Source organism: Triturus cristatus, chromosome 5_1 (genome assembly GCF_964204655.1).
Source record: "Triturus cristatus chromosome 5_1, aTriCri1.1, whole genome shotgun sequence".
Lineage (NCBI taxonomy): Eukaryota > Metazoa > Chordata > Amphibia > Caudata > Salamandridae > Triturus > Triturus cristatus.
In genome coordinates this window covers 449,488,790-449,514,761 of record NC_140587.1, presented here as the reverse complement: position 1 = coordinate 449,514,761, position 25,972 = coordinate 449,488,790, and the positions used below count along the sequence as shown (strand labels likewise).

At 48.3% G+C, this 25,972-nt stretch overlaps 1 protein-coding gene across 1 annotated transcript in view; it reads left to right on the top strand.

Moving 5' to 3' along the window:
- Positions 1-25,972, top strand: part of TMEM67 (transmembrane protein 67) — a 1,162,308-nt gene that overhangs the window by 935,675 nt on the left and 200,661 nt on the right. The window contains exon 23 of the mRNA XM_085605278.1: positions 6,854-6,970. Within this exon, the coding sequence (XP_085461404.1) occupies positions 6,854-6,970 (117 nt within the window). The remainder of the gene's footprint in view (positions 1-6,853; positions 6,971-25,972) is intronic.

Here is a 25,972-nt window from a genome sequence, read left to right as displayed (position 1 = left end):
TTCAAGCTATATCGGTCCACTCTCCTAACGCCAGCTTTTTTCCTGACAGAATTGTCCTTCATACACGTGCCTCCTCCCTGCCGAAGGCTGTCACCCCCTTCCATGTCAGCCACAGTATCAGTCTCCCGACATTTTTTGCCCTGCCCTCTCCCTCCAAGGGAGAGGAGAGACTCCATAGCCTGAACCCAAATAGAGCTCTTTTATTTTATAATGACTGCACCAAAGGCAATCAGGCAAACTATCAGCTCTTCATTGGGTCCACAGGAGCAGAAGCAGACTATCTCTTGATGGATTGTACTCCGCATTAAGATCTGCTACACAGTAGCTAGGGTACCTGTAATGGACATCTGCCAAACTGTTACGTGGGCTTCACTCCATACTTTCATGAACCACTACTTCTTGGACAGTTAGGTCCGTCCAGACCTGCATTTTGCCTGTTCAGTCTTCCAGGACTTTTTTTAATGAGCCAGTTCGCAGACCCCACCTCCTGGGAGGTATTGCTTGGGTATCTATTCTGAGTTGAGGTATCTGCAGTTAGAAGTCTCTATCAGAACAAGTTACTTACCTTCATTAATACTTTTTCTGGTAGAGACTCTATCTAATCACAGATTCCTTCCCGATCCTCCCTTCCACCCCCTCTGTGAACTGGCCTCTTCATCCAAAAGATCCCGTTAATCTCTGCACGCTGGTCAAAACAGAAACATTGCTTTTGACGTTGCTCTGCATTTTTGCCGCAGAAAAAGTCACAAAATTGTGGTGCCTTGATGGGCGCCTACATGGGCACTGCAACATCATTTCCTACGAGGCCAGCGCTGAGCCAAACAACACCACCTACTTTCTGAATCCAGTCTGACGCATGGGGAATATTCTAAGGTGAGGAATCTGCAATTAGAGTCTCTATCAGAAAAAGCGTTACCTAAGGTAAGTAACTTGTTCTTCTGGAGTCTAGGAATCAACCACTTTGACATGCGCTACCTGTGACATCTGCATGCCACAAGAATTGCCCATTACGGATTTGTATTTCAACTCTAGCTACTTTGAACATGCAAAGCATCTCACCTTAATATATATATAGCACCCATCCTCGCACAGCCATTATTGATGTAGGCAGCCAGTCTAGCCTCTGGGTACAATTTACAGAATACTCCACATTGGGGCCTGGCATGGAAATTGAGTCCTCCTTGCCTCCATTTTGGCTTCCCAGGTCCATATTGTGGCATCGGGGAGACCAAATAAGGCCTTCCCCCATCGAAGAATGGAAAAGTATTTAAGTTTAGTAACTCTATGGCAGCCCTCAATCTATGTTTCCTTCTAGGAGTATCTGCAGGCTCATGCAGTTTGGAAGGGTAGATAGTAGCACCCAGTCCACCTTTCTCATATTTTTAAATATTTGTAATGTGTCTATCTAACTTCTTGAGTGAGTTCCATTTAAGGAATGATAGCGTGTTGTCCGGTTCCCAGAATATGCCCATAGGCACTAAACAAAATATCCCATGGAATACTTGAAGGCACCTACAGAGAACCACCATTTTTATTAGAAATCATAGGGGGAACCTTCGTCTCATCAAGTATGCAACTTAATGGATTTGTCGTTTGTGCGCCAGACTGATGACAAATTATTCTAAATCATTACTTTGATATTCTCGAAATGGAATTGCAGTGGCAGTTTCCTTTTTTGCTTTGTGCCCACATGTCCAATGGGAACATCTGTGATTTAGGCCAAGTAGTAGGAGTCCCTGTATTTCACTGTATTTATCTAGAATGTGCATCAAATGCAAAAGAAAAGGCTTTGAAGCTCACAGATACACTTAGGCCCTAATTTGGATGTCGGTCAGAGTTGCCTCCGACCTACATCCCTGCGGTTTCGGAACTGACCAACCTCGGGTCGTCGGTCCAAAACTGCAATTATGATGCAACTACAGATGTTTCGGTCGCAGACTCCTATTTCTCTATGGGAGCTTATGTGGCGGTCGGAAACTGGCTGCAGCACAAGCTCCCATAGAGAAATCGGAGTTACTGTAAATCCCTGTACCATGTGGCAGGTACCTCACGGTGCATGCCTCACTATGCAGGGATTCACAGGGGGGCACCCTAGGTGCCCCTTCAGCCCCCACCCTGAGGCTGCCGTAGAAGGGGGGGCCCTGCTAGGAGCCCCAAAGTTGCTTTCCAATAGATTTTCCATGTTGCAAAGCCCGACCTGGAAAGCCTGTCGGAAACTGACATCATAATCCCGACGGCAGAAATGCTGCCTGTAAGGGATTATGATGTAGTACCGACTGGCCGATGGGCTCCTTGAGCCTGTCGGAAGTCAGTCTGATTGACCGTCCTGTTTCAAATCCGACCGCCGTCATTGTAATACAGCGTTTGAATTGGAAACCTTGGATGTCGGTCGGAGGCATTTCCTACCAACATCCAAATTAGGGCCTAAACTGCCATCCGTGTTTTGGGACACTATGTGATTGGTATTACCAACCTTTTTTCCTCAATCTCCCATATGTTCCCTCAACACAAAGGCCAGTCATTACACCATCTCAGCAAACACAATTGCAGACATGGAGCTTCCTTTGAAAGGGAACTGCTCTAAAGCTCAACACTCAAATTGTGCAATAGTATTTTTAATTGGGCCTGCTGTATCAGTATGGAAATCATATCCATTGTAGCTTAGATAGCACTAAATTATATCTCTAGAGTACCTGAAAAATGAATGCCCACTCCACAGTATCAAAAGCCTTCTCTATATCCATGGAAGCCCCTGCATACTCTCCAGTCATCATATCTAGTAAGAATTTCACATGTGCCAAGTGCTGTAACCTATGTATGGGATTACAGTGTGGAATAGAACATGATTGATTGGAATGTATTAAGTCTGTGGCAACTGTAAACAGCCTCTTCTCAGTGCGTCTGCACAGGATTTTAGGTATCTACTGTCATCGTTGACTGTAGGATCCAAAGTCCTCTGGGTGTTTACCTGGCTTAGCGGTCATCACCATTAGTGTCTCCTATACTCACGCACATGGCTTCCCAAAGCACGTTCACTTACACAAACATTGATTCCCCCGCAGGAAATGGCCAGTCATACATCCATTATTGTGCATGCTTATGATTTAACACATTGTGGAACCTGTACTGGCCGATGTGGTCGGAATGTTTGAGTTTAATGCAAATGAAAACAAGAGTAAAAAGAAATCGCCATTAATGGCTCTCATGAGGAGTCAGGGAGCCACTGTTTTTCTATATCCTTTCCATCTTTAGGCCACAATACATGTGATAAAACTCGTTGGGAGTCCATCATGACCAGGAGTTTACTTTAGGGAAATTCCCACTCCATGGTATTGAAAGTCGTCTCAATATCTATGGAAGCCCCTGCATACTTTCCAGTCATCATATCTAGTAAGAATTTCACATGTGCCACGTGGTGTAGGTTTGTTGTAGTGCTCTTGCACATTTGCCTTTGACATGACAATCCTATCTTTCAATCAGTTTGCTGTTGGAAATGGGGTATTTTCTATACTCTCATTTTGGTATTGCTTTAGACCCAAGTTCTGTTCCCACTGTGCTTAGTGCCTGGAATGCTTCCTCGCAATTAGTCAAGCGGTGTTGTTTTACTTGTGTCTAACGTGTTGTGTGAGATATTTTTCACCCTACTTCTGTGATACTTGTTTTGGCTGTTCACTGTAATCTCTCCTATTCTCTTGGTTATTCATCAGAAAAGTCTTTCCAGTTTCCTTATCATTTAGGAGGTCTTCAATGATTGTGGTAGTGTGTGGGTATTCCAAAATGGACTATTTAGTTTCAGCGAGGGGTTTCAGAGAAAACAAGACAGTGGCTCTCAAGCAGGTTACGAAGATTAGTGTGTAATGTACATGAAGAACTGATGCTTCACGGTGCCACCAGTGCAGAGGTGGCCCCAAACCTCTGAAAGAGTTATGAGCCAAAGGCCCTAAACACTGTAAATATAGAGCAAAACCGGGCACACGTAATAGATAAACATTTGAAACAAAATGAAGAATTATCTGGAGGTCGACACCGGTAGTTCCATTAAAGCAGTTTACGTAAGCAATATTCGTGAGAAAAGCAACAACGCCAGCCGACACGTGTTTCGTCAACAGGTCAATGCCAGTGACTCTTCAGGGCTGAGGAAAGCGTTATGCGGGTATCGAAGAACCGGTGAAAATTCCGACCCGGTTAACGGGTATGAAAGGGAGCCGAAGGTAAGGCTATGAAGATAATTGGAAAACACGGGCGGGTACGTCCGTGCAATGGCGGAGCCTGAAAGTTCAGGAACCAGCCTATGCTCGTCTCGTCTTTGAGAATTCTCAAAGGGTTGGAATTTTCACCGGTTCATCGATACCCGCATAACGCTTTCCTCCTGTTGACGAAGCACGTGTCGGCTGGCGTTGTTGCTTTTCTCACGAATATTGCTTACATAAACTGCTTTGATGGAACTACCGGTGTCGACCTCCAGATAATTCTTCATTTTGTATCAACTGTTTATCTATTACGTGTGCCCGGTTTTGCTCTATATTCCAAAATGGACTTCCTGGTGAAGGATAAGGTATTTATGTCCTCTTTTCAAGGGCTAGCAAAATTTTAAAGGGTGAGCACGGTTGTCTGTTTCCCTGACTTGACTACCCTTTATTATGCAAAGTTAAGAGGAAAAGTAGGACTCAATGTAGGTATTCTACCTTTACTACGCAGTCATTACTTCGTATTACCGTTACTACGCATATTTTAGTTCGCAGATGCCATTACTTGGCATGCATTTACTACGCATGTTCCATTACTTAGCGTGCACTTACTACACATAATGGAGTTACTGTGCAAAATAAAGTTTTGGGGTACAGGGGTATTTTTAGGGGTCAGGGTGGGTTAGGGTTTTGGGGTGTAGGGGGTATTTTTATGGTTCAGGGTGCATTTAAGATTTTGGGGTGCTGTGGTATTTTTGGGGTTCAGGGTGCGTTTAGGTTTTGGTGTTCTGGGGTAATTTTAGGGGTCGGGTTGGTTAGGGTTTTGAGGTGTGGGGGTAATTTTAGGGTGCGTTTAGGTTTTGGGGTACTGGGATATTTTTAGGGGTCAGGGTGCGTTAGGGTTTTGGGGTACATGGGGTATTTTGACGGCTCAGGGTGCGTCTAAGGTTTTGGGGTGCTGGGGTATTATTGGGGTTCAGGGTGCATTTAGGTTTTGGGGTACTGGAGTATTTTTAGGGCTCAGGGTGGGTTAGGGCTTTGGGGTACATGGGGGTATTTTGAGGGTTCAGGGTGCATTTAAGGTTTTGGGGTACTGGGGGATTTTTGGGGTTCAGGGTGCGTTTTGGTTTTGGGGTACAGGGGTATTTTTAGGGGTCAGGGTGGGTTAGGGTTTTGGGGTGTAGGAGGTATTTTAGGGTTCAGGGTGCATTTAAGGTTTTGGGGTGCTGGGGTATTTTGGGGTTCAGGGTGCATTTAGGTTTTGGGGTGTTGGGGTAATTTTAGGCGTCAGGGTTGGTTAGGGTTTTGGGGTGCTGGGGTATTTTTGGGGTTCAGGGTGCGTTTAGGTTTTGGTGTGCTGGGGTATTTATGGGGTTCAGGGTGGGTTTAGGTTTTGGGGTGCTGGGGTAATTTTAGGTGTCAGGGTGGGTTAGGGTTTTGGGGTGTAGGGCGTAATTTTAGGGTTCAGTGTGTGTTTAGGTTTTGGGGTGCTGGGGTAATTTTAGGTGTCAGGCTGGGTTAGGGTTTTGGGGTGTAGGGGGTATTTTTAGGGTTCACGGTGCGTGCCAGGGGATAGGTTACTATTACGATTAATTTTTTGTTTTAAAGTACCAATAACACGTTGTAATGGTATGCGTAATAATTAAACTGCGAAGTAAAAGCATTTTTAATGTATTTCTATATATTTGCGAAGTAAAAGCATGCACACTAAAATCATGCGTAGTAAAGGTATTTGAATAACTTCGAAGTAAATACCTGCGGAGTAACTGTATGCTAAGTAAGATCATATATTCCTCAATGTAATGATTGAAGCATTGTTTTAGATAAGATAATCAGACTACCCAAAATGTACAGCCCTAAAGTACTTGTTTGAACAAAGGCTCAATATATGGCCTCAGATTACATCAATGGTCAAATTATAATGCTTTCACCCTCAAATACGCACCATTGTGACTGCACCACAAAAGTGAGGGAGAAATATAAAACATTTGAGGGAAGGCCGTATTTATGTTTTGCTTAAAAGATGAATACCTGTAAGGTGGTTGCAGTTGGGTGCATCCATAAAGGCAGTTTTGAGCGTGTAATTTGAGCACTTCTTATTTAGACATGCAGCTCTACGGGAGCATCATTGAACGTAGAATCTTTACTACAAGTGTGTAAATTAGCACATAAGGTTCGTAAGGAGCACTTTTTCCACATGAAGGAAATGCTCTCTGTTGCGTGCACCTGTTTTATTTGATCATGCAGTGAGTGAAAGAAAGTTCCTTTATCTCTCAAAAATTGCCTATGTGGGAAACCTCTGTATCCCCCCCCCTCCCCCCACCAATCCCCCCCTCGAGTTAAGAACTGTGATCCACAGAAACCAGCAGTGTGCTTTCATTGAGCTGGGCAGTATGCTTTCATTGAGCTGGGCAGTATCTGTTTATCCATACCCTCGAGCCACCCATTTCATTATGTTCTTAATAATTAACGCAATTAAGATTTCTGATTCTAATTAGTTGTCTGTCATGTTTTAAACAATTATATAAGCTTACGTTCTAATTAAATTGTGAAGATAGTTTGTTTAAATTCACTTTGCTTGAAATGAGTTTACACCGGATTAGCAAACTATATCAATTGCTATTTTACAGAAAATTGAAAATACATTTATTTTTCTTAACTTGTAGATATCTGTATTTCTGTTGTCACACAAATGTTTTGGGTACTACATTCATGGCCGATCAGTACATGGACACTCGGATACTAACATGGAGGAAATGAACATGAATTTGAAAAGAGAAGCGGTATGAACATGTACTCACTTTATTTGTTTTTAGCTCTGTGTTTCATTTCAATGCTAATGTTTGTTTTTACAGTAAGTCAAACAGCTTTAGGAGTAAGCTGCTGGTGGGACCATTGGTCATTCTTCCCGGAGTGTCATTAGAATTGATGTTGCTAATATGATGAGCATCCACCAAGACATAAATGGTGTGGGTGGTTTCAATATGTGCAATTTATTATTTCACACTTAATATGCTTCCTACTTCAAGTATGTGTAAGAAATGCAATAAATTGAATTTTTTCCATGTGAAACTAGCATTAGTAAAGCTACCATCACCATAAGGTGTCAAACATGCACACACAACACAAACTGGCACACAGACAGAATGCATACTATACATGCCCACACAGGCTGTGCGGGCCATCTATGCAATCTGTCTAGGTGTGTCAGTTTGTGAGGTGTATGTATGTGTACATTTTGCCTGTTTGTATGTTCTGTATGCCTGCATATCTGTCTGTAGAGTTTATGCATGTGCCATAAAAAAGCCAAACCTGTTGACTTGTTTGTTTATTCTATTATGTTTTCCTAACCCCCCCTCCCAAAAAAATAGGGATCAAATGCATACTTATCGATTGCAAGGACAACCATACATGTATGCTCTTCTATTTTAACCTTCAGCAATATGATGTTGCACTCTGCGAACAAGGTGTCCTTGAATAATGAATATCTCAATTGTAATTAATCAAAATGAGGGGTACTAGGAGCCAGAATAAGGTCAAGTACCCATGCTCCTAACTATAATAGAGACATCTAATCAGTGTGGGTACTTGTTTCTATGTGGAGAGGGTATAGAAGACATTAAAGAAAGGTTTGAAATATATGCTTCCAGGGGGATCTTCCTTATTTGGAAGTGTTGCCCTCACACACCCATGTGGGTGTCATGCTTCATCATCGGGTGTTTGGCTTCTCATTGGCTGACCCTGCAATGCCCCACAGGCCCCGCAAGAGGGCTCTTTGTCGGAGATGTTTTCTTGTATCAGCCGTGATGGTGCATGCAGGTGTATTTTTTTTTTTACAGAGTTTTATATAGCGCGAACATGACCTGAATCGGGTATTAGAGCGCTTTACATAGCACCAGTCGCATTACATGAGGACACATCCATTTTTGTTAGGCACGGGGAGATGAAGTGATTTGCCCAGAATCACAGGATGTTCAGCGTCATTGCCGAGCCTCAAACCCAGTTACCCAGATTCAAGGTCGGCTGCCCTAGCCGTTAGGCCAACTCCTCTCCCCCTGTGTGTGGGATATAATGTGTAAGGTGGAGAGTGTGATCTTAAAATGACCTAAAGGAGATCACATTTTATTCAGAGACCCTTCGGTAAGGTTAAAAACTAAGATGCGGTAGTGTGCGCAAGATGATGATACACCACTACTCAGTGAGTGTGTTGTAGTGAATAATCGTAGTTTTACTATTCAGGATGACATGTTCAAGCTATGTTGGTCCTGTACTGGATCCCTAGCACTTCTTCAGGATCAAAAAATATGTTCCCTTCCCCTGAATTAGGGGGGGTATCTAGAGTCTTATTATACTCATTCGCTGGTAGTGATACAGGAGATCCTAGGTATCTGTGTCATGCTCACCCCAGTACGAATTCATAAATCAACCTGGAGGAAAGAAGAAAGATATAGGGAAAGGACTTTAAATATCCTAACAATCAGTGTTTTATTGTGAACAGCACTTCTGGTCATTGCATATTATCATATCATGCAGTGCCATGCTGTGTTGTCCGATCTCTACGTTAGCTCTTCTATTTGTGAATGCTACCAGCGCCTAAATCACTTGTGAAATCACCGTGTAACAGCAAGCGTTATTAAAAAATATAAAATACATGGGGAGGAGCCTAGCGCTTGACCAAGATGGCCGCGTGAGCTCTGAGCTCCCGAGACCCTCGCGCCCTCCGTCGATTATCCTGTCTCTAATCCTGTCTGCATGCATGGCATCGTGTAGATGACTTGTCAGGGAGGCGATTGATGCTACCCGAGGTCGGATCGCCCACCGGGAACCGGAGTTATGTATGGCGGAAGATTGCGGCCTATCTCCGAGGGATGCCAGGGGCTGGAGTTGGCAGGATGCCCGACCTCTAGTTGAACAACAGCGGCCAGGCAAGGTGTGAACTGTCGGATGGAGGTCCCCGTCCTTTCGCTTTCACTTTCTCTCCCTTTGTCTGCCCTGCCCCTGGAGAGCCCTTGGTGGCTTTAATTTTCCTTTGGACGCTCTACATGCTGCTCTGGCGGCCCACTGCAGACCTGATCACTCCTGATTCCTCTTGCTGAGAGGGGGCCGTCTTATCGGAACCGAACTGCTTGGTGCCAACCATGTCGGGCAAGGCAGAGGTGGATCGGCTGAAGCCTAAGTCTACCAGGCGGGGAGCCTATTCTCAAGCTAATAATATGGACCGCTATGCTCTGCAGAAGGGGTCACCGAGTGGGTCGAGCCAGTCGCCGGATACCCAGAAGGAGGTCTCGCCCTTGGCCCCGGAGCTTTCGCTGCAGGATGTCATGGGGGCGCTCGAGGGGATGCAGACCTCGATTGGGAGACAATTTGAGGCCCTGGCGCATAAAGTGGATACCATCTTGGTGGACGTTAACCTGATCCGCGCAGATTTGGGCAAAACCAACGAACGGGTTAAAACCCTGGACCTCAAGACCACGGGCCTCGCCGAGGAGGTTTCGGAACTGCAGATCGAGGTTCGTAAGCTGAGGACCGAGAGTGATCTCGCCGCCCGTCGGCTGGAGGACTTTGAGAGCCGGGCCAGGCGCAACAACGTGCGCGTTATCGGGGTCCCGGAGTCCTCGGATGAGGCTTCGGTTGACCTGCTCGTGGAGGACTTGGTGCTTAACCATCTGCAGCCTAAGGGTCTTGGGAAGTTCTTCGCGGTTGAAAGGGCCCACAGAGTGCCGGGTGGGAAGCCCAGGGTGGGAGCCCCGCCGAGGCCGATCGTCGCCCGGCTCTTTCATTTTCGAGATCGGGACGCTATCCTGCAAGCATCGAGGGTAACGGGCCCGGTCCCCTTCCAGAACGTGTCGGTGAATTTCTATCCTGATTTCACCCAGCAGGTGCAGAGGCAGAGACAGGGCTTTTTGGGGGTGAAGAGGCGCCTTCGGGAGAGGGATCTGAAGTATGCCATGCTCTTCCCTGCCAGATTACGTGTGGTGTACGAAGACCGGACATTCTTTTTTGAGTCTCCCGCCATGGCCGATGAATGGCTGGACGCTTTGCCCCGACGACGGACGGGAGAGGACACTGCCGCGGATGGGGACAGTGGCCGAGATGGGCAAGGGTGATGTTTTCAGAGCTGCTCTGACTCGATTTGGCTTTATCTAATGACTTGAATAGAGTGCAGTAAATGCGGAGGGTTGCGGGAGGACGAGGGGAGCTCTTTCCTCCCTTAGGGTACTTTTTGTAGATTTGGATTTGGTAGGGCGACAGGCACACTGCAAGTTGGGGGGGCTTTGTAAGCTGCAGCAGGGGTGCAGGGTGGGGGGGATGGTTGGGATTTTGGGTTTGTTGTTGGGGGGTTTGTTTCTGCAAGGCGTAATGATCATTCTCGGGATTGTTCCATGGTGGCTCTTCGGGTGGGGGGTGGGCCTCTTTGTGTTTGGGGATGGGGGGTAGAGGTTTAAGTGTTATTAGCTGGAATGTTAATGGTTTGGGAGATCGCATTAAGCGCGGGATAGTTTTGCAACATTTGAAACGGTCAATGCCAGATGTCGCCCTACTGCAGGAGACACACCTTATAGGTAATACGTGTTATGCTCTTAATAGGAAGGGTTATAAATTCATAGCTCATTCGGGATTTTCCTCCGGGTCCAGGGGTGTGGGCATCCTAGTCAGGGCCTCGCTACCATTTGAGGTGGACTCCACAATTGTTGACGATAGGGGGAGGTTTGTGGCGGTGGCGGGGAGGTGGGAAGGTAGAACTTTGGTTTTGGTTTCGGTTTATGTCCCTCCAGCCCTGCAGGCCTCCACGTTTACAGATCTGGGTAGGGCCTTGCTGGATCTCCCGGGAGGTATGCTAGTGGTGGGGGGGATTTCAATGCTGTCGGTTCTGGGCTGCTGGATAGGTACCCGCCCAGAGACACTGGGGGGGCTCAGAAGTGGCTCCCAGACTTACTAGACACATTCGGCCTGATAGATTGCTGGAGGCTCCGGCACCCCACACAGCGTCAATACACCTTCCACTCCGGGGCGCATGGTAGCCTCTCTAGGATTGACTACCTGCTCACTCTGGCTGCGCACGCCCCACTGGTGTCTGAGGTCAGGCACATGGCGCGTGGCATATCGGACCATTCGCCAGTGTGGGTCAGGCTGGATATAAGCCGCGAGGGAGGGGGAAGGGTTGCTCCTATTAACCCCTGGTACTTTCGAGATTCCAAGATGCGCAGCGCACTGGTGAAGACAGTGGATAATTTCTTCAAGGACAATCAGGGGTCCGTGGACTCGGCCGTGTCGTTGTGGGAAGCATTTAAGACCGTGCTGCGAGGGGAAGCCCTCTCACTTGTAGTGGCGGCCAAGCGGCGGAGAGATGGCGAGGTTATGCAAGTGGAGGAGGAGATCGGGGCTTTGGAGGGAGCGTTAGAGGAGGAGGTAACAGCGGCCTCACTGCATGAGCTGAGCTTGAAGCAAGCCGAGTATAAGGATCTTGTGACAAATGCCGCTAAGACCCTCAGTAGGGAACAGCAGGGCCGCCTGTATGATGTTGGTGACAAGGCCGGGAAGCTCCTAGCTTGGCTGGATAAAAAAGAAAGGGTTAATAGAGTAGTGCCGGAGTTGACGGGAGAGGGGGGAGAGGTGATTGTGGAACCTGAGGGGATTGTACAGTCTTTCTCGGACTATTTCCGTAAGGTTTATGCCTCAGTGTCGGATAGGCCGCCCGAGGATTCGCGTGACCTCTTGAGGGATATCGCTCTGCCCTGTCTCTCTGATGTAGATAGAGATGATCTTGATGGAGACATAACGGTCGATGAGGTGGCGGGAGCTATTCGCGCGCTGAACCCGGGCAAGGCTTCGGGCCCGAATGGCTTGCCGATTGACCTGTATAAGCTGTTCCCGGATAGGGTAGCCCCTCATCTGCGCGCCATGTTCGTGGAGGCGCGGGGGAGTGGGACCCTCCCGTTGGACCAGAGGCTGGCGACAATTGTTGTGATACACAAAGATGGTAAACCCCGAGATAAGTGTGCCTCATATAGGCCCATCTCACTCCTCAACGCCGAGCCGAAGATTCTGGCTAAAATCCTGGCGGGCCGATTGGTCAGGGTACTTGGAGACTTGATTCACCCGGATCAATCCGGTTTTATTCCGCATCGCAACACCGCGTTAAACCTTCGGCGCCTTCATGGTGTGATCGCCAGGGCTGGCACGCTGCGAGAACCGGCTATTGTGGCGTCTCTTGATGCCACGATGGCCTTTGATACGGTGGAATGGGCGTACCTGTGGGCTGTGCTAGCCAAGTTCGACTTTGGCCCTGGTTTTGTGAGTTGGGTGAGGTTGCTGTATGAGGGACCCCTTGCGAGTGTGGTGGTAAATGGCCGGGCATCGACTCCGTTCCGGCTTGGGAGGGGGACTCGGCAGGGCTGCCCCCTGTCGCCTCTGCTGTTCGCCCTTGCCCTTGAACCGCTGGCGGCGTGGATACGCTGGCACCCGGACATACGTGGCCTTCGCTGGTCGCCCGAACACGAGGACCGCATTTCGCTATATGCTGACGACATCCTGTTGTATCTTGCCTCGCCCAAGAATTCATTCATAGTGGTTTGTGACGTTCTTACATCTTTCGGTAGGAACTCGGGTCTCGTCATCAACTGGAGTAAATCGTATTTATACGTCCTGAGTGGTGAGGTTCCACCGGTCCCGCGAACTTGTTCGATCCAGATTGCTCAGCAGGGCTTCGTGTATCTGGGGATCTTTATCTCCATGGACCCCGCTTTGCGGTATGAGAGAAACCTGCTCCCCCCCCTGGCGCGCCTGCGGCGGGATGTTGAGGGCTGGCGGAGGTTGCCGCTCTCCCTCGTCGGGCGCGCTGCCTTGTTCAAAATGATGTCCCTTCCTCGGTTCCTCTACGCATTGCAGAATACTCTGGATTGGGTGCTGGCCAGGTACTTTCGGGAGGTCGAAAGCCTCCAACGAACGTTGTTGTGGGATGGGCGGCCGCGGATAGCGATTGCTAAATTGACGCTTCCATGGTATGACGAGGGTATCGCTCTTCCAGAAATCCGACGCTATTACTGGGCCACCCAGTTGTCCGCGATTAACCATGGTCTGTATGGCCCGGCTCTCAGCCCTGGTTATGCCATGGACAGATGGTTGCTGCGCGGTGGGAACTATCTTCGGGCATTGTATTCGCGGTCCCTCGACTCGTCCCTCACGGGGCCCACTGGGGTGGCGGTGCGTGTATGGAAGATGGCGACTGACTCTCTGGGCTGGAAGGATAGGCTCACCCTAGCTACCCCGTTGTTTGAATCTGAAAGGTTGGGAAGGCTTTGGCATACGAAAGGGTTTGATAAATGGGACTTGATCGGCATCTCCAGGGTTGGAGATGTGCTGATTAAGGGGAGGGTGAAGTCCTTTGAAGAGTTGCAGAAGGAGTATGAGTTGGGGGCATCCGAGTTTTTCCGATATGCTCAGGTGCGTCATGCCCTGCGGTCAGTCCTTGTGGAGGGTGAGAGGGTGCCTGAGTCCTCTCCTTTGGAGGACCGGATCCTTGATGGCCATATGCCAGAGAGCACGGTCTCGCTCATCTACAAGAAACTGATAAATGTTCGGGCTGATATGCTTCTGGGGCTGCGGGACCAGTGGACCAGGGACGGACTCGAGTTGGATGATGAGGACTGGCAGTCTGCTGTTTCCTCTCCTAAGGAGGTTGCGATCCCGTCGCGTCTGAGGTTGGTGCAGCTCAAGATATTGCATCGAGTGTATGTGACGGGGCCGCGACTGGTTCACATGGGATTCTCTGAGGAAGGCCTATGTAGGAGGGGATGTGGTATGGTGGGTACTTTCCTCCATATCATTTGGGAATGTGGTGTCATCACGGAATTTTGGAGGTGAGTTCATGCGGTGATGGGGGAGGTGACGGGCATTGCTATGCAGCCGGAAGCGCGGTGTTGCCTCCTGAATGTCTGGGGGCCCACTGATCATGATGAGGCGCAGACCCAGTGGGTGACTCTGGGTAACATGGTTGCTAAGAGGGACATCGCGCGCTTGTGGGGTTCCGCGGGGCCCCCCACGTTAACCGCGTGGAAAGAAAATATGGACTGGAGTATGCTCAGGGAGAAGACAGTCTATTGCGCTAGAGGCCGCCCTCGGAAGTGGCATGCCATCTGGGGACGGTGGAATCAATACAGGGGGGGAATATGTCTTGCCCCTGATCTGGATCCCCCCGAGGAACAGCTTTCTTCTTGATCTTCTTTCCAGCTTAGTATGCAGATGTGATGGTTAATTGACATCTTGGGCCTCTGCTTTCCCCCCGTTTTCCTCTTTTCACAGTACTGTAACTGTTAGACGATTGGGGTCCGGCTCCCCCCCTGAGGGGCTAACACCGTGGGTATTCAGTGTTGTTGCCTTGCTGGGGTTTGTTGTGTGTTTGTAATTATTTAAAAATGGAACCTTTTCACTGCTCCTTCAATGCACTGTGGACGCTTCTTTGTCCTCTCCTACCGAAGCTGCCGAACCTCCGGGTTGTCGGCTGAATAGCTGTGTCCAGATTCTTGAAGAAATAAAGGTTTTATAAAAAAAAAAAATATATATATAAAATACAGACTACACAAAGAAGAACTCACAACATACAGTGTTATTATTACAGATAAAAATGCATTGTCATTACTGACCCCTATGAGGTATTTGTATTTCTTACCCCTACTCATAGGCTACAATGTGCCCTAGGTCAGGGCAGTGAACCGCAAGATTATTTCAATTTCTGTAAAAGAATAATATCAAAGGTGGAGGTGGCCAATGCATAGTTTCACAGATTGCGTACTCACGTGTCACTTTCTCCTCCGCGATGAATATCATACTCACATTTCCATGCGCGGTCTGCAGCCCATCATGTACCCCTCGTCCTGCCTGCAGATGAAGTGCATGGCCAAAAGGGGCTTGCTTAAGTACAGCGAGCCCGGTTAACTAGGCTCCACTGCAGCAGAGACCTGGAAGTACTCTCTGCGTCAAAAAGCATATGGGTACATGTGAGACCAAGGTGGTTGGGGCGTATGGTGGCAGCCATCTTGGAGAGGCTCCCTTCTCTGTAGAAGATGTTCTACGGAGATAATGTGAATTGGTCAGAGGGGTCTCATCTTTTAACGGCTCTCCTGTTAATCAGTGGGCCTTCTGAAATTTCTGATGTGTTTTAAGGACAATCTTTGTTAAATCACTACAATGGTTGGCGTATCTCCAATAGTAGCCATAATGCAATCGTTATAGAATATCTTATGTCAATCTTGATATTCTGTGTATATTGAGATGTCTTCCATGTAATACTGGTTTGACTGTACTCAGTAAGCTGGATTGCTGTGATGTCTGGACTGGGCTGGTCATATAGTGGCAGCCATGTTCAAATAGTTGGGAGAATCTTAGATCAATTAGGGTAATTCGTTGATAGGGGATGGTGTTCTATTGTAGTCTATGGTAGGCATGTGAGGTGACCTCTCCAAAATGATTGATGTTTTTTGATTGTCAAACTACCCCCAATAAAGGAAATGGCTATGGTATCTGAACCTAGGTAGTCTATGGTCATAATGTGAGGTAAGCCCTCCAGTATTTTCTGGTATTCTATTCTTGGCAGGCTATCCTAAATAGGTTAAATGGCTATGGTATCTGAACCTACGTGGTCGGGACCTCCAATAGCTGCCATGTCATTTACTCATTAAAAATGCTCATGATCGCAAAAGGAATCCGTGAGGGTACAGATTTATTGTTCAAGAAACAGAGTGTGGAATGGGGGCACTCTAGCCCTCTTACATCATGCTGTTCTCCCCACCTCGGTATCTGGGTCTGAGTTCATGGAGAAGTGTCCCATGTAGTTTTAAATGTTATAATCAAGCCATGGATGTCATTTAGTCCATGTATATGGCATTTTAGACAAAACACCCACTGTTGTTCTTTCGTGAATAGCGACCGCTGTTGCCAGTGGTCATTTGTCTCTACTATTGTCCATCTAATGTCATCTGGAGCATAGTTGATGTTTGCAAAGTGTGTGGACATCTTAGTCGTGATGTGCTTACACCGGATGTTGCTGCGGTGTTCCGTGATTCTCGTTTTGATAGGTCTGGTGGTCATCCCTACATAATGAAGATTGCATGGGCAGGTAATGAGATAATTACAATTCCTTGTATTGCAATTGGTATGTTCTATCTGAATCCATGGACGATTTTCTCCAAGGTTGTTCACTTAGCTCATTTTAGTCAGTTTACATACAGTGCAGTTTCCACAGGGGTAGTGTCCATTTATTGGAGGTAGTCCCCAGAGGGTCTGTTCGGTCGTTTTCTTAGTTTTTAGTGGGCGTGTATGCACCAAAAGATCTCTTATGTAGTGATGGTGGATTGTCAACCACAATTTATAAAAAAGCCACAGATCGCAACAGTCTCCCACTTTATGGGAGCCATCATCCTAAAGCACTTGGGGGTAATCTCCCTTTCGGTCAGGGATGAAGTCACTCAATATGTTGTTGAACAAATCTTTAGAAAACCTTTACACAAGCAAAATATTGACTCCATATTTTAATGCTCCTGAATGCACACTTTTGGGCCATAGCATCACTGTCTGGGAAATGACTCTGGCATGGTCAGTTCCTTGAAGCCTGGTGTTTGACTGTATATTCCATTGAAGCATTTAATAAGTTGTCAATTACTAGCATTGAAAAAGAATTCACACATCCTGGTATCAAAACGAGCAAGAGTCAAGATTCTATCATGTAAACAAATTAAAGAAGTGCACTTAAAGTACTTCTTGATTCTAAAAAACTCAGCAATTCCAACCACTTTTATAACTAAGGTTTGTTAACAAATTGATCCTGAATGAAAAATCCAGGATGTTGGCTCTTCATCAATTTCTCCACATGCAAAAAGAACGATTGTCTGTGACCTGTAAATCTCCAAGGCTCCTATTTTCACATCCCAGTCTCCAATCATCACAGGGAAATCCTGAGATTCATAGTCGGAGACTATCACTATCAGTAAGTAAACTGTCCTACGATTTGGTCCGAAGTCTGCTCCCTAAACCGTCTCAAAATGCGTGGCAAAAGCCCATAGAAGAAGGTGAATATTTGTTTACCCATACCTTGATGCCTGACTTTTTAAGGCATGTACTCAGAAAGCAGTGCAGGATTTTCAAACTACAGAAAATCTAAGAAAGCCTGGACATATCAATACGAAAGCCAATCCACTATCTCGCATACAAGGGAGCCAAAATAGACCTAAGAAACGAAAGTGTGTGTTTTTCGGAGGAGAGAGTGTCCTCTATTCCAAAGAAATGCAGTCTACTTATAAGCACTCCCAAACCATTGGCTCGCCAGATTGACTCACTCCTAGAATCCATGGCATCCTGCATATACATAGCTTGGAATGCCTGTCTATTTATGATATTGCTACAACAGTGTCTCAAGATCGAATGCCCCCCAAAAAAGGTGCAATTTGCAGGATATTCTGGAGCTAACATTGGTCTCAGAATCACCAATATGGTGTTCCAGCAATAGAAATCTGTTTAAAAGGGTCCATTTTCAAAAGAAGACTCCAAGACAGATTATTGTGACAGACATATCATTGTCAGGATGGGAATCCTATCTAAACCTTCTGACTGTTCAAGTCCTTTGGGCACACAGAGAAGATGTATAACATCAACTTTCTAGAACAGAAAGCAATGCATCCGGCTTTGTAAATGTTCATCCCATCATTAGCATTAAAGAGGATTATGTTTCAAAAGACTAGAGTGAGCAGGCTTGTAGAATGCTAGTTGGGCCATGACTGCCCCCAGGGAATTGGAGAGGGGTGAAAGTAAGAAATCAAGGTAGGCAGCGTGACAATGTTGGTATTTTGGCAGGCACAGTTATAGTTCTACATAGTCTGCTGAGATTGATCATAAAGTGGCATGTTTAAACTACAAATTATGTTGTCTTTCAAGGAATGTTCATACAATTTATGAAAAATAGTAAAAAGACAAATGAGCGCAAATTTTTGAGCGGACGTTGTCTGGGCAAAAAGGGTAAAACAAATTACAACAATTTGAACAAGTATTAACCCAAAACTAGTACAAGTTGGTTGACAATTAGATACATTTGCAAAAACATTTATACAAAACTAAGTCATAGCTGGGAGTACATGCCGACAGGTAGGTATCACGGAAGATGGGTGATAGATGGGTAGGTCATAGATCTGTCCTAGCTGGGAGTACATACAGGTAGCCAGGTTTTCAGAGGTGTGAGTAGGTTATAGGTGATACCAAGGAGTTGTGTGCATTTTGCAGCAAGGTAGTTCAAATATGGATGCTATTGTTCCATTTGTCTGGAGTGTTAGGGCCCTGGTGCACCGAGTTACAATGTGCAATCCATCTACACTCACACCTGTTTAACAATTGTTGTAAATCACCTCCACATAGAGACAGGGTAGGTTGATCAATAACCTGCCAGAACATGTCACTTTCAAAATGTTTTTTTTCAAGGTAGTGTTTGACCAGTGGCACAGTCTCAACTTTACATTTGATGCGGCTGTTAAGCCGGATAATCCATTGTTTCACCATTTGTGTGGTTTGACCAATATTATTAGGTCAAATGGATAGCACATGGCATATATTACGTTCGCAGTCTAGCAGTTGGAGAACTGTTTAAGTTTGTGTGTGTAGTCCCTGACTTGGAATTCTTTTGTGTTGGACGTGAGAGGGCAGACCACGCATTTTTTGCTGAGTATGGGGGGGGGGGGAAGACCCCATGATGAGGTTAAGGAGGTCATGTTGTCAGTTTTTTCAGGCCACGTAACAGCATGAACCTGATGGTCAGAAAGGTTGTTACCTCTTTTGTATGAGACGAGGGGTAGCTCTTGGAAAATGGTGTTAGTGCGTAGGACAGTCCAATTCTTTTTTTATGATCTTGTTACTTGATGGATAAAAGGTTGAGACAAAGGGCATGTGTGTGTTGAGCCATTTCTTGCTGGGTGCTAGAAGAACATCTCTGCTGCAATACCAGGCATGTTTGCAGGCACGAGAAACTAACCGCCATGGATAGCCCCTGTTGGTGCATTTTTATGACAGAATTGCTGCCTGGCAAAAATAATCTTTCCTCCTGGACTCACGCTGGTATGTTAAAATATCTGGATTATCAACTGGCATCGGTATCCATGACCCACAGCAGAAAACAAGACCTCCATCTGTTTCTCTCACAGGTATGGTTCCCTGCACCCCCATCTCTCAATTCACTCAAACTCAGTTCACTAATGGATGTACTAACCCCTATTCCCTTGCCTTCCCTTCTGGTGCCCTTGCTTAGTGTACCAATTGAATTGGACCCCCAGATGCCTGTGGTTGCAATTTCCTAACTCAACCGCACTGGATCGTTTTTCGGAGGCTTCTACGATGTGACCCTACATCTCGCCTCGCTTATGCAGTAAGTCTCCTTTCCACAACCAGAGCCCACATGCAATAACTCAATTGTCAGATGCACTGAAGGAATCAACACCCAGACTATTACCCATGGCCAGTAGGATCCGATATAATCTTCCCCTTTTTCGCCCACACTCTCACACCTTACTTCTTCCTTTCAGACTACCTTATCCCCTATGGATATGTTGCCACACCTCGTCCTCCCTCCTTGAACATCCTGATTGCGGCATTCGCCAACCATAGGTATATGCTTTCACTTTACTGACCGCCAATTCATAGGCCTCTTCCCACCGCCACGGCGCCCCCATCCCAGCAACTACCCCTTCTACCCCTTTCCTCTTCCTCTTAGTCTGCTTCCTCCTTATCTTACCCCTTTCTTTCTTTGCAGCACTCTTCAAAAGAATTGTAACCTGGTCCTGATGACGACCTAAAGTTATTACGGGTCAAAACGCCGTCGACCAATCAGCGCATTGTTTGACGCTTTGATTGTTGCATAAAAAGATTTTAGTAAATTATCTTGGCATCCTGTAAAATATATTGTTCTATAACCATCTTCCTTTGATATTATTTTTATGCACCGTTTATTTTTCTGTTTCTTCACGTGTCACTAGCGCTGATCACTTTCTGCAAGAGCACGTATGTGCACGCCCTTTGTTTGGGTTACACCCACATGTATTGATAATAGTGCTGACATATCTATTGATGTATATGAAATTTATAGATATAGATCGTTACAAGTATCCAAAGAACATCCGTGTTTGTCTCCCTTCTTTGTTGCTTTTACAATTTTCTGTAAAACTGTTTGTGGACTAAACACGAGGAGGCCAGAGAGGGAGAGGCAAGTTCACAATAGTTTTATTGGATCCCAAGAAAAAAATTGCAATAAATCAATATGTCTTTGCTCCTTAACGTCAGGGGCCCAGGGGAAGTTGAACGTGTGAGTCTTCCTGCTCTTCCGTCAGGTGAAGGCCGTCACTCCTAAAGCACAAAAGAGAAAAAAAAGAAAGAAAAACGGTATTCAGAACGGGATCACGTATTTTAGCAGTGTAGTGGGAAAAAGGAGTGAGGAAGAAGCACCCGGACCGTCGCCGTGTGGATTGTGGAACAGGGTAAGGGACCCTGGAATTACCGGAGCCCTCCCTCCACCCTTGCCGGATCGGCTGGCGAGGTAATGATGGTTTTTTTATCAAACCACCCACAAACCCTGGCACGTACCTCAGGGAGCCGCACACCTCCTGGAGCGTGGCTGGCGTTGTCGCGGTACCGGAAAAGGTCTGATTCCCTCTCTCGTGGATTTTCCCGGTTCCCTCGCTCCGCGTCTGGATCTTCCTCGCGACGATACCTCCAGGTCCTGGGAAGTCTCTTGTGGTCTGGTGCTTCGGTCTTGGACGCTCTCCGCGGCGTGTCGGTTGGACTCCCCAGATAGTTTCCGAGGTCTCCGATGTCCTCTTCAGTCCGTATCTATGGCACAGCAGCCTACTCTCTGGTTCCTGTACTGGCTTCAAATAGCGGCTCTTCCTCATACGTCATCCTGGTGGGATCAGGTGACGAGGTCATATGGGGGGTTACGTCATCAGAGAGATGACCGGAATTAAAGGGGCCGCTGGCTTCCAAGTAATGTGATGTTCTCGGGGACTGTAAACAAAAAACAGGTGAAAGATAATGGGATATTTGTCCGTCGTCTTCTCCCTGAAGGGGCGTCTTGTGACACTGTCTATTTATATGTGACCTGTTGAGACATTGTTAATTGTTCTAACCTTTTCTCAAGGCCTGTCCCAATTTTATTGCTATAAGATCGGTTCAAAGGACCACACTTTAAGTCCACTGTTAAAAGACAATTTTGTGATTTCTATTATCTGAAAGAAACATGCTGCCACAATCTAAACAACATTGTTCCATGGCTTAGTGAATTAACATTTGCTGTGGAATCTGCTTTGATCTACGGTTCACCCTGTTGGAATTCTGAAGTCTGCTTCAGCCTTGCATCTTTCCTACAATGGTAAATTGGGTACTATTACATTGATTATCTAAAAGAAACATGTTAGTTATAGATTCCTTACCTTAGAATTACCCCAGGCGTCAGACTGGATCTGGAAAGTTTTTTCATCAGCAGTACCTCTGCGCGTCGGAAGGTGGCGTCGGTCGGATCCGCGTCAGTCATTAACGTCATAGTCGCCGAGATGACTGAACTTTTTGAGCGACTTTTGTCGACGTCTTTTTTTGAGTCTACGACTCCTGGTGCACGTAGGGATGCCTGGCTTCAAGGCTTGCGGTTCCTGCAACCGACTAATGTCGGTTACGGATCTGCACCGCATGTGCCTCTTTTGCCTGGAGTGCGACCACGACCCCAAGTCGGGCGCCGACTGCCAGTCCATGGCTCTGAAGGCTTTGCGGGAGCGGTCCCGAAAGCTTCTTGATCGCTGGCAGTCTGTTATGTGCCGTTCGAGGTCCCGGTCGCAGAGCCATCACCATTCATCCAAGTCTTCTAAGTCTTCGCATTTGGGGTCAGGTAAGCACAAGAAGAAGTCGAAGAAGCATCGTCGCTCTTCGACTTCTCCCCATCAGTAGGCTGGCGCAAAAGAATTGCGGACGGTGCCCCTCCCGTGGCTCCGCGCACGGAGCCCGAAGAGTCGACTAAGAGCCACCCCCCTTCCCGGGACCCAGAGCGACTCCTGCCCAGATTCGTACATTTTATGAGGCGATGAATGCCATCTTTGGGCAGCCTGACACCACCGGCGTGCCTACGGACCCTGCGGACTCAGTTGGGGGGCCTTGGCCTTCTCCGCCGGCGTCTCCGGCCCCGGCGTCGCAGTCCCCCCCTTGGAGCCAGGCTTGGATCCGGATCGGCACCGGTTGCCCCTGTTCACTCCTCGGGTCCCTTTTTGGCCAGATTGGCACCCAGAGGATGAGGAGGAGGACTGGGAGGGGTCAGGTGACCCTTTGACTGACCAGCTCGACTGCGCAGGACTGGAGAGAGGAACTGGGGGATGCCAGTGATCTAGACACCTCCCCTGACCTTGGCATGTTGTATCCCCCTACCGTGGCTACGGAGGAAGAAGCGTCATACGCTGTGGTATTCCATAGGGGCGGCTGACGCTCTCAACCTTGAGCTCCCTACAGTGGCAGTCAGGACTAACCTCCTGACAGAGGTGCTTTAGCCGGCAGCGAGCTCTTCGGGGCCCCTGCTGCCGTTTATTGAGGCCCTTACCAACGTCCTTTTGGGCACCTGGTCCAGGCCAAACACGGGGCTTCCGTGGATAGGATGATTACCTGATGCCACCGCCCGTCTCCGGTCGACCCCACTTTCCTCTCCCAACACCCCACTCCTGAGAGCTTGGTGGTCCAGGCCTCCACTTCCAAGAGCGCATTCTCTACCGCTTCACCGGAAAAGGAATCCAAGAAGCTGGACCATCTTGGGAAGATGATTTTCTCTTCTGCCAGCTTGGGACTGCGGTCGGTAAACACTGCATGTCTATTGGGCCGTTATTCCCACTCTGTGTGGGACACGGTTGCGCAGGTGCTGCCTCTGTCCGGAGGAGGTCCGGACAGTGCTCTTCCAGGCTATTGCCACCTGGAGGGATGCGGCGAAGTTCACAATCCATTGTGGGCTGGATACCGCTGACTCTGTAGGCAGGACGATTTCCACGTAGGTAACCCTTCGACACTACACCTGGATGAGGTCAACTGGCTTTTCTGGGGATGTCCAGGATACCCTCATGGACATGCCTTTTGATGGCCGTCACCTTTTTGGCGACAAAGCGGACAACTCTCTAGAGCGTTTCAAGGACTCACGGGCTAAGGCCAAGTTCTTGGGCCTCTCCAGCCGTCCAGCTCAGTCTGCTTTTCGCCCCTTTCGTGGCTAAGGAAGGGGTACCCCACTACGTCCCATCCAGAGCCACAGGCAGCAGCACGTTTCACAATCTCCGCACGACCGGGGACGTGGGAACCACCACCGTGGTTCAGGGGGCCAGCTGGTGGGCCAGTCCACCAGCCCCCCCTCTGCAGCAGCCTCCAAGCCTTCCTAGTCCGACTTTGCAGGCCCATCAAACGCCAGTGCCATCACCTCACCCACTGGTGCACCATCACGTCGGACAGGTGAGTTTTGCAGATAGTCCGTAGGGGCTACTCCCTCCCCTTCGAGGCTACCCCTCCAGACATGCCACCCCAGTACCACCGTATGTCAGAGGATGACCTGGGCCTTCTCCAACAGGAACTTATGGCTCTCTTGGCCAAGGGAGCCATTGAGCACGTTCCTGCCCCAGAAGTAGGTCGTGGTTGTTACTCCCACTACTTTCTGGTACCCAAGAAGGACAAGGGCCTGTGTCCTATCTTGGATCTCAGGAACTTCAACCGCTTCCTCCAGAAAGAGAAGTTCAAGATGTTGACTCTCGCTCAGGTCTTCTCTGCCCTCGACCCTGGAGACTGGTTGGTAGCGTTGGACTTGCAGGACGCTTATTTCCACATTGCCGTCCTGCCGGCCCACCGGCGTTACCTGCGGTAGGCCACAAGCATTTTCAGTTTACAGTGCTCCCTTTTGGCCTTACCAGCACTCCCCGGGTATTCACGAAAGTGATGGCGGTGGTCGCAGCTCATCTGCGCAGATCAGGGGCTTCAGTCTTCCCCTATCTCGACGACTGGCGGTTGAAGGCGGGCTCGCCCCAGACTGTCGTCTCCCACCTCCAGATTACCGCCGACCTCCTGCATTCACTGGGGTTCACCATCAATGTGCCAAAGTCACCCCTGATTCCCTTTCAGAAGCTCCTCTTCATCGTAGCAGTTCTGGACACAACGCAGTTTCGGGTTTATCCTCCCGAACAGCGAGTCTGGGATATTCAGGCTATAATTCCGATCTGTCAGCACTTATCCCAGGTTTCGGTCAGGATGACCCTGAGGCTGCTGGGCCTCATAGCATCCTGCTGGTCGATCATGCTAGGTGGCATATGCAGGCTCTGCAGTGGGACCTGGAATTCCAGTGGGTGCAGCATCAGGGGAATCTGTCCGATTGCGTCCAGATCTCGAAGGGCACGTCACGTCATCTGCAGTGGTGGCCCACCAACCAGGATTTGGTAAATGGCGGATCCCTCTCCCTTCCCCAACCAGAGCACACAGTGGTGACAGACGCATCCCTTCTGGGATGGACAGCCACATGGGAGAGGTGGAGATCAGAGGCCTCTGGTCTCCGACGGAGTCCGAGCTCCACATCAACCTTCTGGAGCTTCGGGCGATCCGTCTTGCACTGAAGGCATTCCTTCCCTCTGTCCGGGAAAGAGTAGTGCTGGTGTTCACGGACAACACCACCACCGCCATGTGGTACTGCAACAAACAGGGTGGGGTGGGGTCCTGGACCCTATATCAAGAGGCCCTCCGCCTCTGGACGTTGCTGGAACATCAGGGCATATCCCTGGTTGTTCAACACCTGGCAGGTTCGCTGAACGCCTGGGCGGAGAAACTCCACCGCAGGTGCATGATGGATCACGAATGGCGTATTCACTCGGAGGTGGTGCAAGGTCTCTTTCAGCAGTGGGGAGATCCATGGTTTGATCTATTCGCCACCGAAGAGAACGCGCAATGTCAGCAATTCTGCACGTTGGAATTTCCAAGGCGGCACTCACTTGGCGACGCTTTTCGTTGTGCCCAGAGTGCTGTAGAAGAGCAGGCGCGACCGGGCCCAGGTCATTCTGGTGGCTCTGGATTGGGCATGAAGAGTCTGGTATCCCGAGCTGCTCAACATGGCCATCGATCCTCCGATTCGACTGCCTCTTCGGTACGATCTTCTGTCGCAGCAGCAGGGGACGGTCCTCCACCACCCGCACCTGTCCAGCCTCTACCTCCTTGCGTGGAACTCGAGCGGCGGTAGTTGACGTCTTTTGACTTGCCTCCTGAAGTTTGTGATGTAATCTTGGCAGACAGGCGCCCCTCCACTAAGACGGTATATGCCTGCCGGTGGAACAAATTTGTGGCATGGTGCACAGCAAAGGCTGTGCATCCCCTCTCTGCCCCTCTTTCGGAGGTTCTCTTGTTCCTCCTCTCTTTGGCCCAGCAGGGCTCTGCTCTGGGCACTATCAAGGGCTATCTTTGGGCCATCTCTGCCTTCCTTCGGCTTCCTGATCAGCCTTCTCTCTTCAAGTCCCTGTTTGTAAATCGCTTTTTAAAAGGTTTAACTCGTCTCTTTCCTCCTATTCCTTTCGTTATGCCTCAGTGGGACTTGAATCTAGTTTTAACCTATTTAATGTGCGCTCCCTTTGAGCCGCTTCACAACTGTCCTTTGAGGCTTTTGACTCTTAAGACTGCATTCCTGGTGGCCATCACATCTGCCAGAAGAGTGAGTGAGCTCCAGGCTCTGTCATCCAAGCCTACTTTTCTGTACATCCGGACAAGGTGGTTCTCAG